Below are 24,023 nucleotides of genomic sequence, written 5' to 3' on the forward strand. Positions count from 1 at the left end.
AAAGGAACAAAGTAGCGACTTTTGCACTAGAAACCCTCGAACGGAAGAGACCCACAACGATCGGTCACTGGATCTGGAAGGAGGAGGCAGAGGCGAGCCTGTCTGCCTTGGTTTGGTCGGAAAAGGTGGCCGGAACAGTGCACACGCGCCGGAGAGAGGTGGCGCGTGAGGCCCACGCGCATACAGCTGTGGTGGCGCGTGGAGGCGCGTGCGGCGGCCGTTTGGGACGGGTCTTGGACAGAAATGGTCGCCGGCGTGAGGGGATCCTGATCGCGTGGTTTCTCGCCGGAAAGGTGGCCGGAACAGTGATGAACAGTGACGGAACAATGTTTCTTGCGATGTGAACAGTGTTTTCTAGTCAAATAATGAAGGAGGATGACGATCTGAGATCGAAAAAAGGGTCTAACAATGTTCGGAGGGTTGAAAAAGGTTGCCGGTATGATGCACGACGGTAAAAAGGTTTGCCGGTATGATGCACGACAGTACAACGAAAGGAAAAAAAATATATATGCGGAAGCAGAGCCCTCAGATCGAGAGCTCTGATACCAAATTGAATCTGAAATATATTGTATATTCAAGTGTGTAAGTCTGTACAAGGAGGCTCTCTATTTATAGAGACTAAAAAGACCTAATGGGATGACCTAATGGGCCAAGCCCACAATCTAGACTATTCTAGACTATTCTAATAATAATAAAATAATATTATTTCTAACACAAATAATAAAAAAAAATAAAGATAAATAATAAAAAAAATTTAAATAAAGGTAGAGTTGACATGTTACCTCTTAGCAATAAGTGTCCAAACTTTAGCTATAGTTGTACTACCTTTAGTTGTAACTATACTTTACTGATTTATCAAATTTATCTTAGTTACTTTAGTGTTTTACCTTAGTTACCTTTTAATGATGCATTCTTTTTTTTTTGGGATATAGAAATAGTTTTACCTAGTATTATTATAACCAGGTTGCTTGTTTACCATGACTTGTGAATCACTTTTTTGACAAATGTACTTTTCTTTTCTTTGAATAAAGATAGATTAGAATCTCTTTCTTTCTCACTTTCTCTTTCATCCGTTCTCTCTCTCACACTTTCTTTTTTTCTCCTTCATCTGTTCTCTCTCTCTCTCACTCTTTCTCACTTTTTCTCCTTTTCTCCGTCATCTGCTCTCTCTTTCTCTCACTCAAAGCTTTGCTTCTTCGTTCATGGCTTCCACATTGAACTTCAATACTATAAGAGAGAAGTAAAGAAGGGAAGAAATGAGCGCGATAAAAAAAGCAAGAGAGGCAGTAGAGAGATGCACAACAGAGGCAAAAAGGCAGAAAGAGAGAGTGGGTTAGGGTTAAAACCATAAAAAGAAACTGTTGCAGCGAGATTTGGCCGCAAATGCGGCCGCAACGGTCGCTATTGCGATCTGGTGCGGCGCGGCGCAGATGGTTGCGGCGAAGCTGCGCAAAGCGCAACTGGCGCGGCTTGCAGTGCAATAGCGCCGCTATTGACTACTAGGAATTAGAGGGGTTCTGAATTCTCTCCCAAGGTCCAATTCCAGTCCCAAATATGCCTAAGCTATTCCTCCTTATCCTTTTTATAATCCCCTCCCCTGGATAACTAATCCCACTCTCACTTTGATGCCCCTTGGAATGTATGGGCAAGTTAGGAAAGTGTTGATCCCCTGTGGGCATAAGCCCATACCTATGATACACCATAGTGATGGGTGTCATCCTAACATAAATATCAAACAATGTTTCAGTATTTCACTTCACTCCAATTAGAAAAAATCTAATGCACATATGTTTTATGGGTAATATATTGTTATTAGAGCTTGAAGAGCGTGAGACTCGAGGAGTGGTAAGGTTGTTCATTTGTAATTGAAAGATCACGGGTTCAAATCGGGAAATTGTCTATTTGTAAATATGCAAAAGTTAAGTTGCGTACTAGGATTGCTCTCGTTGGTCAGGATTTATATGGAGTGATTTTTTATTGTTATTAGACTACAAAAAGAGGAATTGATTTAATCTAATAGCTGTTAAATCATCTGTTGGAAAGTATTTGTTATTTAAGGTTAATATATCCTATTTAGGGGCTATATTATTGATTTGGATTTTATTTGTATTATTTTTTTTTATGGGTTATATCTATCTCTTGCTACAAGAGAAGAATTGTCTCTTGTAGCAAGCACAAAATATAAGTGGAGCCCATAGACAAAGAGGAAAGAGAAAAAAACATTGGTGGGACCCACCTGTGATATGTGTCTGCATAAGATACAATTATCTTCTGTAGTAGGAGAGATATATAACCCTTTGTTTATATTCACATTTTCCTTATTTACTAGTTTTCTGATATTATAGGTTGTTTATATATATATATATAGGGAAAAATGTTTATGCTTTTAAATGACACAACTTATATCCTTTCACTCTCACATAGAAGTGGGACCCACACCTTTATTTTTTTTGTCAACTCTCTCTCCTCCTTTATCTATCTCTTTCTCTCTCTTAAAATGACACAACTTTACATCCTTTAAAATGACACACACTTTTCCCATATATATATGACAAAAATATTTCTCAAGCAGCTTGAGATATATTTATCTTCGTCCACCCCAAAATTACATTTTTTTGTTTATTTATTTCCTTATATTAATTGATTTACTTTTAAATGGTTATGATTCCCTTTTTCTCTCTTCCTTTATCACCATTGATCCATCTTTATATAGTATGATTTAGCAGCCGGAGATAAAGTTATCTCAAGCAGCTTGAGAAATGATAAGCCATATATATATATATATATATATATATATATAGGGCTTTGGATTTCTTCAACAACTGAAGATTATCGTTTTTCCTACAGAGAGTAAACAAATTGGGACCCACCAGATTTTGTAAAAAATAAAATAAAAAATGTTTGGCATGTTTCTCGAAGTATGAGTGACAGGAGATTAACACATTCCTGTTACATAAGAATTTATTTTGCCACACACATATATATATATGTAAAACAAGGGGTTTTTTGAATTGATACCATTTGATTTACACTGACAGGGGATTTCTTACAAGCGTAAATGAAAAAAAAGGGAAACAAATTCAAATTCCTATTAAAAGAAAAATAAATCTCTAATTAATAGGCTTTAAATCAGGGATATGATTGTATCCCAAAAAAAAGAGAAAAGATTCTAATTTTGATTTTCTAAACTCCCCCTCAATTTGGGGCGTAAATGTTGATAATTCCCAACTTGACAAGCAGGTCTTCAAAGGCTGGCTGGTATAGGCCCTTAGTGAGGATATTTGTAGTCTGCTCTTTGGTAGGAATATATATCATACACACACTTCCATCATCTAGTTTTTCTTTGATGAAGTGGCGATCAACTTTCACGTGCTTTGTTCAATCATGGTGAACAAGATTTTGAGCGATGCTGACAGCTGCCTTGTTGTCACAATATAGTTTTATTGGTAAGGAATATGAGATCTTCAATTCTCCAAGAAATCTTCTCAACCAGATTCCCTCATAGACTCCATGGCTAAAGCTCGAAATTCTGCTTCAGCACTGCTTCTTGCGACCATTGTTTGTTTTTTGCTTCTTCAAGTCACTAGATTTCCCCACACATAGGCGCAATAGCCTGAGGTAGATCTTCTGTACATTGATGAACCTGCCAAATTTGCATCAATGGATATTTGAATCATCCTATTATACCCATTTTCTAAAGAATAATCCTCTGCTTGGGGTGTTCTTGAGGTATCTGAGCACGGTATAGACTGCACTTAGATGTTTCTCCTTGGGTGAGTGCATGAATTGACTAACCATACTCACAACAAAAGCAATATCAGGTCGCGTGTGGGATAAGTAGATTAGTTTGCCACCAGTTTTTGATATTGCTCTTTGTCCACCTCGTTCCCATCTTCAATACCTAACTTGGTGTTAGGCTCCACAGGTGTCTTGGCCGGATTACATGCTAACATTTCTGTTTCTAGCAAAAGATCTAGAACATACTTATTTTGTGTGAAAGTGATGCTTGTTTTATTCCGAGCAACTTTCATACCAAGGTGATATTTAAGGGCTGCAAGGTCTTTTAACTCGAACTGAGCTGCTAGATACTCCTTCAAGGAGTTAAATTCCTCACTATCGTCACCTGTAAGAACTATATCATCCACGTAAACAATGAGAATAACGACTTTACCATCCTTAGAGTGTTTGTGGAAGAGAGTGTGATCAGTCTGTACTTGGATGAAACTTCTTCCTTTGACAGCTTGTGTGAATTTTTCGAACTATTCTCTAGGGGAATGTTTCAACTCATAGAGAGACTTCTTCAGTTTACACACCGATCCATCTCCTTTCTCAAAGTCAGGTGGGGAATCCATATAGACCTCCTCATGTAAATCACCATTTAGGAATGCGTTCTTCACATCTAAGTATTGCAGAGGCCAATCTAGGTTGGCAGCAAGAGATAAGAGAACTCGGATGGTATTGAAGATGGAAAAAAGTCTCATGATAATCTATCCCATGAGTCTGGGTGAAACCCTTGACATCCAATCTTGCTTTGTATCTGTTGATGCTATTATCTACATTGAATTTTATTGTAAGCACCCATTTGCATCCCACTGGCCGTTTTCCTTTTGGCAAGGTCACTGTCTCCTAAGTTCCATTTCTTTCTAGTGCATTCGTTTCTTCAAAGATAGCATTCCTCCATTTTGGATCATTGAGAGCCTCATGTATATCTCTTGGTATCTTTGTACTGTCCAACTTAGTGTTGAAAGCTTGGAACCCTGAGGACAACTTTGCATAGGAAATATGGTTAGAAATAGGTTGAGCAGTACAAGATCGAGTACCTTTTCTAAGAGCAATAGGCAAGTGTAGATCAATTGTGTTATGACACTCAAGTGTTAGTGTTGGAACTAGAACTCGGTTTAGAATCCTGGCAATGTCGAGGCTATGGGTTATTCATACTTGGAGGAGGCTTTTGTCTGCTATAAACTTGTCCCCCACTTTGAGGAGGCTCTCCTTGTCTCCAATGGTGAAGGTACTGTAGCTCCCCCTGTCTCCAATAGTAGAGGTAACACACTGTTGCGTAAATAGGTTCCCATGATTGATCTTCATCTGCTCCTATAGACTCCCCCTGAAGAGAAGTCAGGGGAAAAAAGGGTTGGGTCTCAGAAAATGTGACATCTATAGAGACAAAGACCTTACGAAGAGAGGGTGAATAACACTTATAGCTACATTGGGTAGGAGAATAACTAATAAAGACACATCGGAGAGACTTAGGATCAAGCTTAGACCGTTGATGAGAGGGAATATAGACGAACATGACACAACCAAACAACTTGGGAGGTAGGGGGAGATGCCCCAGAAGGAGGGGAAGGTGCGAAAAAGGCTAGAAATAGGAGATTGAAAGTTGAGAGTGTGATATGGCTTTCGATTGATAAGATGCGAGGTAGTAAGGACGGCTTCCCCCTAAAGGTATGTAGGGACACTCATAGTAAACATAAGAGCTCGAGTGTAATGCCCTGTATGCATCCAATTTATTAACATACAATATGGTAACAACAACGATGCATACTTGATTAGAGTAGCAGAAGACTCAATATAAAGTATCACGATAGTTCTTTGTAACTATGTGACATAACTTTTTCCTTTATGTTTACATTATGTACTTTGTCATGCCTAACCTATCTATCATTTATAATAAACTGTACAGTCTTATACCTGCACAAAATCCATTCTTGACAACCTTGACCATAATTAATGATCAATTAACTATCCAAAGATAATATCTAGTATTATTTCAGACAGAGTCTTACAGACAACATAATGGCTGAACATTGGACTTTCTAGGGATCAAATCCCACCATATATGTATCTTGTACTTGATATATAGAAAAGTCTCATACAACTATATTCATAAACCATCATATTCCTCCGTGCCATTACTGATGTCTGTTGAGATATATAGTCCACATTGATTGGATGAGCGACTAATATGACCTTTATAAGGCCTTGGGCACTCCCACCCCTTGAGCTAGCTTTTGGGGTTGTGTATCCCAAGGTTCTTAACATGGTATCAAAGCACAAGTTCAGTCCTCACCGTCCCCCACTTTCAAGTGGAATTAAAAAATAAAAAGCACAAAAAGGTAAACCAAAAATTGGGCCTGTGCAATTTCCACGCTTCTAGCCTAAAGGGCTCTTGCGTGAGGGGGCGTGTTGAGATATATAGTCCCACATTGATTCGGTGGGCGACTAATATGGCCTTTATAAGGCCTTGGGCACTCCCACCCCTTGAGCTAGCTTTTGGGGTGGTGTATCCTAAGGTTCTTATCATGGTATCAGAGCCTCGCCGCCCCCCACTTTCTCTTGTGGAGTTTCTTAGCACAGGTAGGCTGGGCCTGTTGCATTGTCCACTCTTCAAGCCCAATGAGCTCTTGTGTGAGGGGGCGTGTTGAGATATATAATCCCAATGTGGAGTTTATAAGGCCTTAGGCACTCCCACCCTTTGAGCTAGCTTTTGGGGTAGTGTATCCCAAGGTTCTTTACAATATCACATATCAGGATGTAGATAACTACATACACATAATCATGTCCTCTATGTACAAATATAGTAGGCTACATATGCCCTTCAAAATAGACATCAAGATATAATTGTATAAATGCATGATCATATACACATCATGCTATACAAAACATAGCTATACGATCCTCCAAAACATAAACTATAGAACTGCTCCAGCTGGATAATCTTGCTACTCTGCTCGGTTCCCTTGCCTCGAGAAGCTCACATACTACTGGAGTACCTGAAATATATATCCCCAATAGGGGTGAGATTAACCATCTCAATACGCTATGGGTTTATAGAGCAATCTTAACCCAAGAGCTCACTTCTTGCATGAAGGATTAGATAACATAGCATAGAAGAAATCATATATTCCATCACACACATAAGACAGTCATACATGAAGATCCACAGGCTTGTCGCCCATCGGATTATACACTTTCTGGCACCGTGAGTCCAATAGAAAGGTATTATACTTCCCAGCACCATGAGTCCGAATGGAAGTCATACGTAGAAATCCATAGGCTTGTTGCCCATTGGATCATACACTTTCCGGCACCGTGAGTCCAATGGAAAGGTATTCACATCATATCATAACATATACATCACATTATATCATAACATATCATTTCATATACATGATCTATATGAATGCAACTATACTAGTATCTAATATTTATTAGTCATACAATCATAAAACCAAAGTCCCACTGGACCATGGTGAAACAAGTTAGGAAATTACTCCTAAACAAAGAGCTTACCTGTAAAGCTTTTATATCACGCTTACTTAAAATCTTCAGAATCTTGATTAAGAATCACCGTATCACTTGATTCACATATGGTCTACCAACCAATAACAATGAATATATGCATGTCAACTTGACTATCACTTACTCCCATCATATAACAATACTTATTAACTTATCATACTTCACAGTTCATGCTCCAAACACAAGTCAGAACTAAAAACCCAAAATTTACCATTTGTTCACTTAAAGTTAAACCTACATAACAATATCACAAACTAAAGGTTTAACCCTTTCACAATACTTGCAATACACTCAAAATAGATTTCCAAATTTCATTCTTAATTAACATGGTTTCCCATTACACACACACACATGGCCGAATTATAACTTGGCCAAATCACCCATTTGCCAAGCTTTTATTCTACTATTTCATGGTCCATTTTAAGGTATTAATTATAGTTAAATGTAAAAGAATATGTTGTATATTGATCTGTGTCAGAGAGTTACAATATATAGAGACCCTTGTTAGAATATTAGATATGATATGATTAGATTTGATTAGATATGATTGGATTCTGTCTTATCCGTAAATAGTCTGACTGTATTCTGACTGTATTAGGATTAGGTTTGGATTAGGTTTGAGCCTTACACTTAAGCCCATTAGGGTCTCTATATATTGTAACTCCCTGACACAGATCAATACACAACGTATTCTTTTACATTTAATTTGGTACCAGAGCTATTTCGTTCTGGGAATCCTCGCTTCCGCTTAGAAATCTTGTTCTTCGCTTTAAAACCTAAGCCCACTGCTTAGGAGTCATCTTTTCTTTGCCGTGCGTCCTTCCGGTAAGACATCAAGGGCTGTAAGTCCTCTCCAGGCATCTTCTGCACGTGTCCACATCCCCAAACAGTCACCGGAGCACCATCAGCCACCGTCAGGCTGCCAGAGTACTTTTCTGGCGAGTTTTCAGTCTGGAACGAACCCTCTCCTCTCGGCGACCTGCTCTGTGGAAGTCCGGCCACCATCGGAGTTGTCACGCGCTCTCACGCGCCTCCAGTCTTCTCTGCGCGTGGGCTTCACGCGCCACCTTCTGCCGGCGCGTGAGCACTATTCCGGCGGCTTTTTCCGGCCGGTCTTGGACAGAGAAGCTCGTCTTCTCCTCCTCTTTCTGGATCTGTGGTTGGTTCTTTGTGGGCCTGACTTTTTGTGCGCACCTCTTCTTGATTGGTGATCAGGTTCGTTTCTCTTTATTCGGTTTGTATCTTTGTGATTTGATACTATGGCAGCAAACCCTCCAATTCATTCGGAGGTCAAGTCTCCATCTCCTCCTTTGAGAAATTCTCCCAATATCATCTCTACCAATATTGGGTCCATTACCTCTTCAAAATTGAAGGGATCTGTTAATTACAAGAACTGGGCCACCTCTGTTCGAGTTTGGTTCTTTGGACAAGGATATGGGAACCATCTCACAACTAAGTCTACTGATGTCCCTAAGGAGGACAAGTCTGATTGGGAAAAGATTGACAACCAGCTTCTGAGTATCCTCTGGCAATCCATTGATCCGATTGTCTTGGATATCTTTTATTCATTTCAAACTTGCAGTGAAGTGTGGGAGGAAGCAAAAAACCTCTACACTAATGATGTTCAGCAGCTCTATTTCATTATCTCTCAGTTTATGGAATTGAGCAAATCATCCGACATTCAGATGGAGACATATATTGGCAAGAGTCGCTCTTTGATGCAGGCATATTTGGATATGCTGCCTTACCCTACTGATGCTACTGCATATCGAAAATAGGTGGAACGTCTCTTTATGGTTGCCACACTTTCTGGCCTTCCCGAAGAATATGATAATGTTCGTGATACTATCTTGACTAGTGGGGAGCCTGATCTATCCATGACGTATCAACGTCTTCTGAATTTGAATAAGAAATCTGCTCCTGCATCGTCTTCTGCTGTTGATTTTACTGCTCTAGTTTCCCGTACTGATTTTCGCGGGCATATTGGAGGTGGACGTGGTCGTGGTAGAGGCCCAGGAGGACGTAGCCCACGAGGTCGTGGCCCAGGAGGTCCAGTCGGACGTGGTCAACGACCTCGTTGTCATTACTGTCAGCAACTTGGTCATTATGAGGAACGCTGCTACACCAAATATCCTCACATGCGACCTTCTTTTGCTGCTAATGTAGCTCAATCGGATACTGCTTCAAATGGTTCAGTCTCTCTCTCCTCTGAAGAATATGCAGCATTCCAGGCCCTTCTCAGGAAGTCCTCTCCTCAATCTCAGGCCTCTGCTTCAGAAACTGGTAATCCTGTTGCTTGTGTTTCTCATTCTGCATCACTTGGTCCTTGGATATTTGACTCAGGTGCTACTGATCACCTCTGTGGTAATAAGGAACTCTTTTCTTCCCTTACATATTCTAATAATTTACCCTCTTTTACTCTTGCTGATGGAACTAAGGCCCCCGTTCATGGGATTGGACAAATCTGTCCAACCTCCTCATTGACCTTGACATCTGTCTATTACATTCCTCACATCCCTTATAATTTAATATCGGTTAGTAAATTGATCAATTCTCTTAATTGTATTGTCACATTCTCAAACCATTCTGTTTCTGTGCAGGACCCGGGTACGGGGAAGATGATTGGAGTGGGCCATGAGTCACGGGGTCTGTTCTACCTTGATGTGCCGAGTCCTTCAGTTGCTTGTTCTCTCACAGAATCTCCACAGCTCATCCACAGTCGTCTCGGGCATCCTAGTCTTGCGAAATTGCAGAAGATGGTTCCTCTTTTATCCGGTCTTCAAACTTTAGATTGTCAGTCATGTCAGCAAGGAAAGCACATACGCTCCTCCTTTGCTAATCGAGTCAATAAACGAGCTGATGCTCCTTTTTCAATTATTCATTCAGATGTTTGGGGTCCTAGTCGTAGTGTGTCTATTTTAGGTTTTCGGTATTTTGTCACCTTTATTGATGATTTCTCTCGTTGTACTTGGATTTATTTAATGAAAAACCGTTTTGAGTTGTTTTCTATTTATCAAAAGTTTTCTGCTGAAATTCATACTCAATTTGGTGCTTCTATTCGTATTTTACGTAGTGATAATGCTAAGGAGTATGTTTCTGTTGACTTTTCTCACTTCTTAGCCACACAGGGTACTTTACACCAAACCACTTGTCCTCACACTCCACAACAAAATGGAGTAGCTGAACGTAAGAATAGACATCTCATTGAGATTGCCAGGACTCTTCTTATTCACATGCATGTTCCTCTTCACTTCTGGGCTGATGCAGTCCTTGCTTCTCGCAAGACTAGGATGCCCGAGACGACTGTGGATGAGTTGTGGAGATTCTGTAAGAGAACAAGCAACTGAAGGACTCGACACATCAAGGTAGAACAGACCCCGTGACTCATGGCCCACTCCAATCATCTTCCCCGTACCCGGGTCCTGCACAGAAACAGAATGGTATGAGAATGTGACAATACAATTGAGAGAATTGATCAATTTACTAACAGATATTAAATTATAAGGGATGTGAGGAATGTAATAGACAGATGTCAAGGTCAATGAGGAGGTTGGACAGATTTGTCCAATCCCATGAACGGGGGCCTTAGTTCTATCAATAAGAGTAAAAGAGGGTAAATTTTCAGAATATGTAAGGGAAGAAAAGAGTTCCTTATTGCCACAGAGGTGATCAGTAGCACCTGAGTCAAATATCCAAAGAGCAAGTGATGCAGAATGAGAAACACAAGCAACAAGATTACCAGTTTTTGAAGCGGAGGCCTGAGATTGAGGAGAGGACTTCCTGAGAAGGGCCTGGAATGCTACATATTCTTCAGAGGAGAGAGAGACTGTACCATTTGAAGCAGTATCCGATTGAGCTATATTAGCAGCAAAAGAAGGTCGCATGTGAGGATACTTTGTGTAGCAGCGTTCCTCATAATGACCAAGTTGCTGACAGTAATGACAACGAGGTCGCTGACCACGTCCGACTGGACCTCCTGGGCCTCCTGGGCCACGGCCTTCTGGGCCTCTACCACGACCACGTCCACCTCCGATATTCCCGCGAAAATCAGTACGGGAAATTAGAGCAGTAGAATCAACAGCAGAAGACGATGCAGGAGCAGATTTCTTATTCAAATTCAGAAGACGCTGATACGTCATGGATAGATCAGGCTCCCCTCTAGTCAAGATAGTATCACGGACATTATCATATTCTTCGGGAAGGCCAGAAAGTGTGGCAACCATAAAGAGACGTTCCACCTGTTTCCGATATGCAGTAGCATCAGTAGGGTAAGGCAGCATATCCATATGCCTGCATCAAAGAGCGACTCTTGCCAATATATGTCTCCATCTGAATGTCGGATGATTTGCTCAATTCCATAAACTGAGAGATGATGAAATAGAGTTGCTGAACATCATTAGTGTAGAGGTTTTTTGCTTCCTCCCATACTTCAGTGCAAGTTTGAAATGAATAAAAGATATCCAAGACGATCGGATCAATGGATTGCCAGAGGATACTCAGAAGCTGGTTGTCAATCTTTTCCCAATCAGACTTGTCCTCCTTAGGGACATCAGTAGACTTAGTCGTGAGATGGTTCCCATATCCTTGTCCAAAGAACCAAACTCGAACAGAGGTGGCCCAGTTCTTGTAATTAACAGATCCCTTAAATTTTGAAGAGGTAATGGACCCAATATTGGTAGAGATGATATTGGAAGAATTTCTCACAGGAGGAGATGGAGAATTGACCTCCGAATGAATTGGAGAGTTTGCTGCCATAGTATCAAATCACAAAGATATAAACCGAATAAAGAGAAACGAACTTGATCACCAATCAAGAAGAGGTGCACACATAAAGTCAGACCCACAAAGAACCAACCACAGATCCAGAAAGAGGAGGAGAAGACGAGCTTCTCTGTCCAAGACCGGCCGGAAAAAGCCGCCGGAATAGTGCTCACGCGCAGAGAAGACAGGAGGCGCGTGAGAGCGCGTGACGACTCCGATGGTGGCCGGACTTCCACAGAGCAGGTCGCCGGGAGGAGAAGGTGCTGTTCGCGTTCGTTCCAGACTGAAATCTCGCCGGAAAAGTACTCCTGCAGCCTGAACAGTGGCTGACGGTGGCTCCGGTGACTGTTTGGGGATATGGACACGTGCAGGAGAGGACTTACAGTCCTTGATGGCTTGCCGGAAGGACGCACAGCAAAGAAAAGATGACTCCTAAGCAGTGGGCTTAGGTTTTAAAGCGAAGAACAAGATTTCTAAGCGGAAGCGAGGGTTCCCAGAACGAAATAGCTCTGGTACCAAGTTAAATGTAAAAGAATATGTTGTATATTGATCTGTGTCAGAGAGTTACAATATATAGAGACCCTAATGGGCTTAAGTGAAAGGCCCAAACCTAATCCTAATACAGTCAGAATACAGTCAGAATATTTACGGATAAGACGGAATCCAATCATATCTAATCATATCATAACTAATATTCTAACAATTATCAATTCATACTTTCAAACACTCAATTATTCCATCACACTCTAATACATACAAATATCCCTAAATACCATTCAAATATTAAACATATTCATACTCATTCTTTTACATGGTGGCTGAATAGGGCAAAGGTAAAGTTCATAAACTTTTTCAACTAAATGCTTCAATCTAAATGCTTCAATCCACACTTTAGCTCATCATTTCCCCTATGAACAATGACATAGCCGAAGCATAAAGAGAAGGAAAATCAAGGATTTAAGGCTTTGTAGGATTACTAGTTATATGGTTTTGTTTACAAGACCACTAGCTATCCTTTTTGTGTTGGAACTTTGGTGAAATAATGGCTAGAAATCAATAATGGCAGAAGAGCAAGAAATGCATTGAATAAGAAGACATCTTGATGACTTGGCGAGTAAGCAATGTGACTTGGAGAAGAAGCCAAGTAACTTACTGATCAAGTAAAGAAACTTGGCAACCAAGGCAAAGAAACTTGGCAACCAAGACAACTTGGAGAATAAGACAACTTGACTTGGTGACCAAGCAAGGGGTTCCCAACTTGAAGACCAAGAAAGAAAATGAAGAAGCTTATTCAACACACCTTGTTAATTTTAATTAAAATCAATCCTATTGATTCTCATTTTATCTAACTTTGATTCATATAGCCATACACAGTTAAATCTAATAACACATTGATTCCCTCATTTTTGCTAAACAACTTAATTATATCATCTATTTTAAGTTTAAACCAAGTTTTGCAAAATGGTCCTTAAACTTATACATATTTACACTTAGACCCATAGACTTTTAAATAAAACTATTTGGGTCTTAATTGACTTGTTAGGCATGAATTGTATCCATATTCTCATTATCATGTGTATCACATTATTAACTTGCCATGAATTCCTTGAACACATACTTGATTTCCTTAACACTTGCTTGATTTCTTGTTTAACCTAACTTGATAGTGAGGGTTGTTATATTCACCCCACCTTTTTAAAGATTTTGTCCTCAAAATCGAGATCATATCTATCAAATAACTCGAGATATAGTTGGAGAATCTCGTTCTTCCGTTCCCAAGTAACCTCCTCAGGCGAGCCTTCCCATTATATCTTAATCATTGCAATACTTTTGTTTCTTAATCTCTTCACAACATGATAGCATCCATTTGAATGTTATAACTACACAGTAGGTATCCTCAACTCTTGTGAACTACCTCATAGGTATGTAGGGATTTGCCCCCAAAGGTATGTAGGGACACTCATAGTAAATGTAAGAGCTCGAGCAACTTCAAGGAGATGTCAGTTTTTTCTTTCAACGACTCCATTTTTGTTGGGGTGTGTCAGGACATGAGCTTTTGTGAAGAATGCCATATTGAGAGAGATATTCCCCAAGAACAGAGTTGAAATATTCTTTGCCATTATTTGTACGATGAATTTGTATAGCAACTTGGAAGTGGGTTTGGACCATGGCATGGAATTTTTTTGAAAGTGGATGCCCAACAAATTTGGGAGTGGTCATCAATGAATGTAATGAACCATTGGGCTTCTGAAATATTCTTTATTCAGTCTGGGCCCCATATGTCACTATGAATCAAAGTAAATGGGGAAGAGTCATGGAAAGCTCTTGGGGGATAATGAACACGAGTATGCTTAGCAAGTTGACAAATATCACAAGAAAACAAACTAGGACTTTTATTAATGAATAAGTTTGGTAACAACTTTTGAAGATAGGTAAAATTGGGGTGGCTTAACCTACGATGCCACAACATAACATCATTACAAGAATCAGAAACAAACATAGAATTGTTTTCCACGAAGGTATCCTCATATGTCACACTCTTCTCAATGTAGTAAAGTCCTCCATCCTTTCTAGCACTGCCAATCATCTTCTTCGAGTCCTACTCCTGAAAAACACAATCATATGCAAAGAATTTAGCAAAACAATGCAACTTAGAAGTCAAATTGCTAATGGAAATGAGATTGCAAGCCTAAGAAGGAACATGAAGAATTGATGTTAAATTAATCTACTCGGAAAGTTTGACTGTTCCGTGCCCAACAATCTGGGAGAAACTACCATCGGCGATCTTGACCTGAAAGGGTTCAGAATATGGAGTATAAGAACAAAACAAGGTCGGATTACCTGTCATATGGTTAGAGGCCCCAGAATCAAGAATTCAACGAGTTTGATTGTCAACATGGAAGGCTATACCTTGCTGAACCACATTACTAGTGGCCTTAGTAGGTTGAGTTAGAAGCCTCTGAAGTTGTTCAAATTGAGTCTTGCTGAGAAACATTCCATCAGAGTTAGCGGAGGCAAGAGGCTCATCAACCTTGTCATCTATAGAGACTTGATATGCACGGCCTTTATGCTGCCTTTTTGGCTTCCAATTTGCAGGTTTGTCATAGATTTCCCAATACTTCTCATGGGCATGACCACCTTTATTACAGTGTGCCACGGACAACCATCCTGTTTCGTTTCTCTAGAGGAATGGTCAACATCCCGTTTTGATTCTCCAGAGGAACGATTAACAATATGTTTGGCTGCCAGGGCAGATATATAACTAGACTTAGTCACATCAATGGATTCTTTTTCCCTTAGCATAACTCTCCATCGACTGGCTTTTCTCTGAACCTCAGCAAAAACATTAACAAGTGAGGGTAACGGTCGCTGACCCAATATTCGACCATGAACCTCATTAAGATCTCGGTTGAAGCTAGCAAGAAATTCATAAATTCGTTCCTTCTCCAAGTGTTTTTTAAATTGGGCATCAACTTCCAATCCTTTAATTTCAGACGCATAATGAAGGTCGAGTTCCTGCCACAAATTTATTAATTCAGTTAAATATGCAGCAATGGTCATACCTCCTTGACGCAGGTCCTTCAAGTTATTTTTTAGTTCAAATACTTGAGAGGTTTTCTCTAGATCGGAGTAATTTCGCTGAATAGCATCCCAAATCTCCTTATCGGAGTAATTTCGCTGAATAGCATCCCATAGAATTGATCAGCCACGCCATTACCAAGGAGTTGTTAATCTCCCAATCTTCATAACCAAGAGCACCTTGGTAGGTTGTTTTATCTTCCCTTCGAGATAATCCATCTTACCCTTTGCTCGGATGAACCACTTAACAGATTGAAACCATTGCAGGAAATTCTTACCATTTAAACCGGTGACTAGTGATTTGTATGGCTAAGTTGTCTCCAGAGGCCTGAGTATTAGAGGCAGATGGGGAAGCGGGAGAATGGAACGAGGAAGTCATGAACGAAAAGAGAGGGTTTGACCATAGACCCAAAAATCAAGTTATTCTGTTGGCAGATCTGACCCCTGGGACAAGTAAAGGAGGAGACAATGAGTGGTTCTTGGTAGGTCAACCGAAAGGGTGGCCCATGGGCCCCATGAGCTAGAGAAGGGCCGCGCATGGAGGCACGTGGGCAATCGAGCGGTTATGGGTCCGGCGGAAGTCATCTCGTCAGAGCTTTTTGAGTTGAATGGTCACGTCACCTTCTCGATTGGAGGCCTGTAGAGGTGTGTTCCAAGTTAGGCAGTGGTTGGATGGTGTTTTTATGGTACAGGGACACTTGTTTTGGCCTTGAGGATGGCTGATCTAGGGGAGGAACAAACCTGTTCTAATACCATATTGTAATATGTAAAATAAGGGTTTTCTGAATTGATTTCATTTGATTTACACTGGCAACAGATATTATTAGATATATAAAAAACCACTAAAAAGGCCCTCACCTAACAGATAAAGCTTATACAAGAGTAAATGAAAAAAAAGGAAACAAATTCAAATCCCTATTAATAGAAAAATAAATCTCTAATTAATAGGCTATAAATTAGGGATATGATTGTGATACGGACAACCTCACTGCTATTGCTCAAGAGAGGCGGAGTAGTCTTGATGAAGGCATGGCTGGTCGACACAGAGAAGGACAAAGGGTGAAGAAGAGACCACAGTGGTTAGAGGACTTTGTGACTACAGAAAGTGGCTGAATTAGATGTTTAGTAGGTCATGGGCCAGGTAGTGGTGAGGCCCAGCTCTATTTAGCATTTCAGATTAAAATAAAGATAATGGGCCTAGTGTTGAGAGGCCCATCGTATGTTGTGTCTTCAGCTGAGTTGTAATTTTGTTGCCTTTTAGTACTGGTGGTGAACCCATAGTAGGTATCGATTTCAGTTGTAACAAACTGCATCTTCTTCCTTTCTTTTATCTTCTACAGTTGTTGGCACCCTCAAATTTGCCGTTGATAATACAATACGTATATTTCAGTCATTTCTTTGGTTCTTAGATAGTTGAAGCTATCATTTTGGTACTCTCGTTGAGAGAAACTTCCGATCAGACAGAATGGCGGAGGGAACTCGCTCAGCAGTAAAAACAAACATGATAGAGGAGTGTATAGCAAAAATCGCTAGGCATGAAGAACAACTTAACACACTTGGAGAATTGCTACAGAATATGAATATGAAATTGACGTTTATGGAATCAAAATTAGATCAGAAAAACAAAAACAAAAATGAAACCAAAGGTGAGCGCAACAATGATACATGGTTGGGGACATTCTTTGGAAACAATGCCTACAAATCAGTGAAGTTTACTGTACGTCGATTTTCCAGCGGAAACCTAGAGCCATGGATTCACAAAATTCAACAGTTTTATGGATTCCACAATTTGTCCGATGCTGATAAAATCACATTGACGTCCTTCCTGGTGGATTGGGCTGCAGAAGAGTGGTTCCATTGGATGGAACGAAATCAGAGATTAACAACGTGGGATGCTTTCGTGGCAGCATTACGATCCAGATTTGGTCCTTCCAAGTATAGAGACTTAAGAGGATAATTGGGAAGGTTGACACAGAATACCACGGTGGAGGAATACCAGAAGTTGTTTGAGCAGCTATCCAATCAATTCATAGGAATTGATGACCTTACCTTGCAAAGCTACTTCGAATCTGGACTCAAATCAGAAATTCGGAAGGAAGTCAGGTTGCATCTATCTGACTCCTTGGAGAATGCTATGGAATTGGCCAAGGTGGTGGAGGATAAACTAAATGATCGAGCTCCGGCACACTTTGCAAATCCGAAGAATTATGCCAGCAACGTTGTTGTAAACCAAATAGGATTACTACCAACCCCTGCCAAAGGAATTATAAATAATGCTGGAATGTCAAAAAATACCATACCAATCAAGCGATTGCCAGCTGCAGAGATGATGGAGAAAAGAGAAAAGGGATTGTGCTACTATTGTGATGAAAAATTCAACCGGAACCATGTGTGCAAGGGGAAAATGTTCCTAATGTTGACACAGGATGCCGATGAAGATGAGAAGGATGCTGAATTAGAAGTTAATAATGAGAAGATTGGAGGTGAAGAGGAAGTACCTGGAATTAGCTTACACGCTATGGATGGGCAATATTCATCTAGTACACTGAGATTGAAAAGAGTTATTAACAAGAACCCTATACAAGTTTTGGTGGATGGAGGGTCTACCCACAAATTCGTGCAAGAAAGAATGGTCAGATTTCTGGGATTGGAGATAAGCCAATTTCTCAGTTTAAGGTATTAGTAGGCAATGGAGAAAGTTTAGGGTGCAAGGGAGTCTGCTGAAGAGTGAAACTGGAATTACGAGGGCATATTTTTTTTCCAGACCTGTTCGTTATCCAAGGGGCTGAGGTGGTGTTAGGTGTCCAATGGTTGTCGAAGTTTGGAGATATTACTACTAACTACAAAAAATTGGTTTTGAAGTTTAAGAGGGATGGAAAAATGATAGAATTGCAGGGGAACCGAAGGTACAAGTGGAACCCATTGAGTTGCATCAGCTTCGCAGATTGGCAAATTCAGACGCCATGGCCATTTACTATCAGTTGAAAGCCATGAATCATGAGACCCCAAAGGAGTCGAAAATAGAGGAGTGCCACAGTTCATTGATTCAACCAGTGCTACAGGATTATGAGGATATATTTGATACGCCCCAGCAGCTACCTCTTTCTTGAGTGGAGGATCATCAAATCCACCTAGAACCTGGTACAAGAACAGTAAACGTTAGGCCATACAGGTATCCACATTTTCAAAAGGCTGAAATTGAAAAAATGGTGAAAGAAATGCTAAACACAGGAATCATTAGGCCAAGTTTAAGTCTTTTCTCCTTTCCAGCTCTATTAGAGAAAAAGAAGGATGGAACTTGGAGGTTTTGTGTTGACTATAGGGTCTTGAACCAAGTCACTATACCAAACTGGTTCCCAATTCCAACTGTGGACGAGATGCTAGATGAATTGACGGGGGCAGTGATCTTCTCCAAGATGGACCTACGTTTCAGATATCTTCAAATCAGGATGGCACCACCAGATATTTACAAAACAACTTTTAGAACACACCAGGGACATTATGAGTTTGTTGTGATGCCCTTTGGGCTCACTAATGCACCAGCAACCTTTCAAGGCATTATGAACTCAGTACTGAAGGAATTTCTGTGCAAGTTTGTTATCGTCTTCTTTGACGACATCCTGGTATATAGTAAATCAGTATGGGAGCATGTAGAACACCTCCGGAAGGTCATGGAATGTCTGAGACAACACCGACTGTATGCTAAGAGATCGAAGTGTGCTTTTGCTCAAAGAGAAGTTGAATACTTAGGCCACATAGTGGATACAAACGGGTTAAGACCGGATGTGGGAAAAATTCAGGCAATAATGGAGTGGAAACAACCAACCGCCATTAAACAACTGAGAGGTTTTCTTGGGCTCGTAGGGTATTATCGCAAGTTTGTTCGTGGCTTCTAACAAATTGCAGCCCCCTTAACGGCTTTACTGCATAAGGATGCATTTGGTTGGAATGAAGGAGCTGAGAAGGCTATGTTAGAACTGAAGAGGACTTTGTCGAATCCCCCAATTTTGGCCTTGCCAGATTTTAATAAGACATTTGTATGACCACCGATGCGTTTGGAGTGGGAATTGGTGCAGTGTTAAGTCAGGACAATAAGTCTATAGCTTATTTTAGCAAGAAACTCAACCCTAAGATGCAACAAGCTTCGACTTATGTGAGGGAGATGTTTGCTATCACTGAAGGAGTTGCTATATGGAGACAATACCTATTAGGGGACCTTTTTATTATCAGAACTGACCAGAGAAGTCTCAAGGAGATGATGGGGCAGGTTATACAAACCCCGGAACAACAACGCTTCTTGGTCAAATTACTTGGGTTTGATTACACCAATGAGTATTTTTCGGGGGCGGAGAACAAGGTAGCAGATGCTCTTTCAAGGAAACCCGAAGATGAACCACCGATGGTAGGGGTAGAAGGATTTGCAATGGTCATCACCAAGGTGAATAACAACCTGATTGATCAAATTAAAAGAGAGGTTCAGACTAATAAAGAGTTAATCTAGTTAAAGGAGAATATTGAGAAGAGAGCTGAAGGCTACGAACACTACAGTTGGCAGGAAGGACTTGTGCTCTTCAAGGGGCGAATTGTGATAGCTTCTACTTCAGAGCTTCGTATTGCCATTCTCCATGAATTTCATTCATCCTTACTCGGAGGTCATGGTGGAGTTAGAAAGACCTTGCATCGAGTGCTGGACCAATCTAAAGCGTGATGTGCAGGAATTTGTGACCTTGTCCTGTTTGTCAGGTGACTAAATATCGGCCTCTTTCCCCAGCGGGATTACTCCAACCACTCTCGATTCCGCAGGTGATTTAGGAAGATTTGTCCATGGATTTTATCATTGGACTACCAAATTCAGAAGGGAAGACTGCAATCATGGTGGTGGTTGATAGACTGTCCAAATATGCTCACTTTATAGCCTTGCCTGCAAATTTCACAGCCACTAAAGTAGCTTCAGTGTTTGTGGACAATGTCTGCCACTTACATGGGATTCCTCGTTCTATTGTCTCAGACAAGGATCGCATCTTTGTAAGCAAATTCTGGGCTGAGTTAGCTCGATTAAGCGGCACCAAGCTCTGCTACAACACGACAAATCACCGGGAGATAGACGGACAAACAGAGGTGACAAACAGAGGATTAGAACAGTATTTGCGTTGCTACACTATGGAATCACCGAAGCAATGGGTACAATACTTACCTTGGGCTGAGTTTTCCTATAACTTAGCGTACCACTCTTCGATTGGGGTATCCCCTTTCCAAGCGGTCTATGGACGACTTCCTCCTGGTGTCCAACCATATGACGGCACCCCAACCCCTGTAAAAGCTGTTGACGCCCTTCTAACTCGTCGGGATGAAATACTACGTCAGCTCCGAGAGAATTTACGCCGGACACAACAACGAATGAAGGCTCAGGCTGGCAAGAAACGCTGTGATGTACAGTTCGTGTTAGGAGATCTAGTACTCGTTAAGCTTCAACCATATTGTCAACTTTCAGTGCGCAACCAAAGCTGCGCCGCCGCTTATATGGTCTTTTTTCGGTTACTGAATGCATGGGCCTGATGGCATATCGGTTGCAGCTACCCGAACAATCCCGTATCCATCCTGTGTTTCATGTGTCGCTTCTCAAACCGTATCGGCAAAATCCAACCTTTCACTCTGCTCCAGTTCCGCCTGTGAGCTGGGACAATCAACCAGTCACCAAACCCGTTGCTGTCCTTCGGACCCATGCTTTGCAATTGGGAAAGGAGGAGACTTTACAACTTTTAGTCCAATGGGAGGAACTACCGTTGGAGGATGCTACCTGGGTTTCTTACTTAGAACTTTGTCAAGCTTTTCCAAGCTTCGATCTTGAGGACAAGATCGTGTCTTTAAGCGGGGAGGGAATTGATACGGACAACTCCACTGCTACTGCTCAAGAGAGGCAGAGTAGTCTTGATGAAGGCATGGCTAGTCGACGCAGAGAAGGACAAAGGGTGAAGAAGAAACCACAATGGTTAGAGGACTTTGTGACTACGAGTTAGAAGTTTAGTAAGTCATGGGCCAGGTAGTGGTGAGGCCCAACCCTTATTTAGCATTTCAGATTAGAATAAAGATAATGGGCCTAGTATTGAGAGGCCCATCGTATGTTGTGTCTTTAGCTGAGTTGTAATTTTGTTGCCTTTTAGTACTGGTGGTGAACCCATAGTGGGTATCGATTTCAGTTGTAACAAACTTCATCTTCTTCCTTTCTTTTATCTTCTGGAGTTGCCGGCACCCTCAAATTTGCCATTGATAATACAATACATATATTTTAGTCATTTCTTTGGTTCTTAGATAGTTGAAGCTATCAAATTGTATCCCAAATAAAAACAGAAAGATTCTAATTTTGATTTTCTATTCGACGGCATGACTCGCTTAATATAGGCTAATCCCATCCTCAAATTTCCTAAGACTGCTATAACTGGCATGATATAGGCAACAAAAATCATGAAGGTGAATTACAATGACTCAATGAGAAACATACCCCATTAGCATGCACATAACGTAGCAACCAGCCCCTTTCAGCATCTCTCGTAACGTGTTATACGCTGTTGAAAGCTAGGTCCACATTAGGTGTGTAATGCATAGATTAAAAATTGCTAGTCACTATCGGAATGACTAAACAAATACCAGCTAACGAACTAAAGCTCCGCCGGTAACTAAGATTGTTCGGGTTGGATAATCTATCAAATGTTGATTAAGTGTGGAGGATATAAGATTGTTTAAGAAGAGAACCGTTGGTCCCTTATAGTCATTTTTCCGCCTAATTCAAGTGTACCTCCGTGCTAGTTGCTCGTGCACATCTTCCTCCTTTGCTCTTTCTATATTTTTTTTGTATTAAGCTTTTCTATTTGATGTCTTTGTGTCTGAAAACTGAGGATGCACTTTGATTTTGTTTTAGATGCACCACTAGTTTGTCTGGAAGAGGATGATGCTGGAATTGCTTTAAGGGCCCTTGAAAGTATGCTTTCTGCGATAATTTCTCAAACAACTAAAGAGGATGAGGAATACCAAGCAGAGCAAATTTTTTATGAGAACGTAAGTTGAGAATTAAATGCTGGAAGGTCCAGATTCCTTCCTTATATCTTTATTTTCTTATATTTCACCATTTCTGAAGGTAAGAATAATCTGCAGGTCCAGCACGAACTGATTGATTGTGAAAGAAAGGTGTCTTTAATGAATATGATAGTCACAGAAACAAAAGCATTGCAGGATCTAACCTTATATCCTTATAAATATTAAGCTGGTGCAGTTTTTTTAATAGTCTCTGCTTTGCAGGTTACGCAACCTAAATTCTTAAAATAACTTCACTAATAGAGAAAAGTAGAATCCCAATCCCATCAGTATAGAGGTGATGTACTATAGACAGGTACAACACATAAAGCACTCCTTTGAAGATGTATATGACATCTGTCAATTTCATGGTTATGGTTGATTAACATATAAAATCTATTATTTGATAGCATGCCCCGTTCTTCTAAGCTACTACTTTGGCATGCTTCATGCTGAGTGGTATACCTAGTAACTGGAAAAGGGGAAACTTGATCAATGTAAGAATATAACTACCCAACATCTAGAGGTTCAGCGCTAGATTCTTGATATTCTGTGAATTTCATCAAAATAGAGAACAGAAGAAAAAGAATTTGTAAATTTTAGTACAAAAGAGAAGTATGCTTCTATTTGATTCCCCCTCCTCCTCCCAAATTGTTTCAGTTCAAGTTACACTAGTTCTTGACTTCTTGTTATCTTTAGTACTATTGATGTAGATTAAAGATTTTTAATTGATTAGCATCATCGGTGAAGCTGAGTTATGTCCTTAACTGGAAACAAGCAGTCTTCTAAATTAGAAGCAACATACAGCTCACTTGGTGAGGAACTTCAAAGAAGATGCATGTGTCCTAGTTGTCATCTGGACCATTTGGAGGCTGTCAGTGAACTTCTTCTGGCAGACAAGGAGAACTGATGTGATGTAAGTGGTCCACTTCTTGACCAATCATTAAGAATGTTGATATCATCGCATTGTAATGATACTGAACATTGGTCATATTGTGTGGTTTAAACCAGCCTTGCATTCTAGCTAATAAGACGAATATAAATACCTGTTTTTGTATAGAAATAGAAAACAAAAAAAATGGAAACGCATTATACTGATTGTTCTTTCTTATATTTGCTTCTCAGTAGATTGTATTAGCTACCGAGCAATGGCATCTGTAAAATTAACAATTTCTGTACCGTATTGGTGAGACTTTTGCACAAGGAACTAAGATACATCTTGATTCTAGGCAGGGATAGTACTTAGTATACCTACACAGTTGCCATCTAATGTTAACCTTCCAAGATCTCACATCCCAACAATGTTGGTT

At 40.4% G+C, this 24,023-nt stretch overlaps 1 protein-coding gene across 2 annotated transcripts in view; it reads left to right on the forward strand.

Moving 5' to 3' along the window:
• LOC133308234 (uncharacterized) overlaps positions 1-23,797 on the forward strand; it is a 30,734-nt gene extending 6,937 nt beyond the window's left edge. For both annotated transcript variants that reach the window (XM_061508841.1, XM_061508842.1), the window contains 3 exons: positions 22,562-22,698; positions 22,795-22,883; positions 23,491-23,797. In XM_061508841.1, the coding sequence (XP_061364825.1) occupies positions 22,562-22,698; positions 22,795-22,883; positions 23,491-23,623 (359 nt within the window). In that variant the 3' untranslated portion in view covers positions 23,624-23,797. The remainder of the gene's footprint in view (positions 1-22,561; positions 22,699-22,794; positions 22,884-23,490) is intronic.
• The last annotated feature ends 226 nt before the right edge of the window (positions 23,798-24,023 follow it).

This window comes from Gastrolobium bilobum, unplaced genomic scaffold, assembly GCF_033153095.1.
Source record: "Gastrolobium bilobum isolate Gb01-03AN ecotype WA unplaced genomic scaffold, APGP_CSIRO_Gbil_v1 utg6770, whole genome shotgun sequence".
NCBI lineage: Eukaryota > Viridiplantae > Streptophyta > Magnoliopsida > Fabales > Fabaceae > Gastrolobium > Gastrolobium bilobum.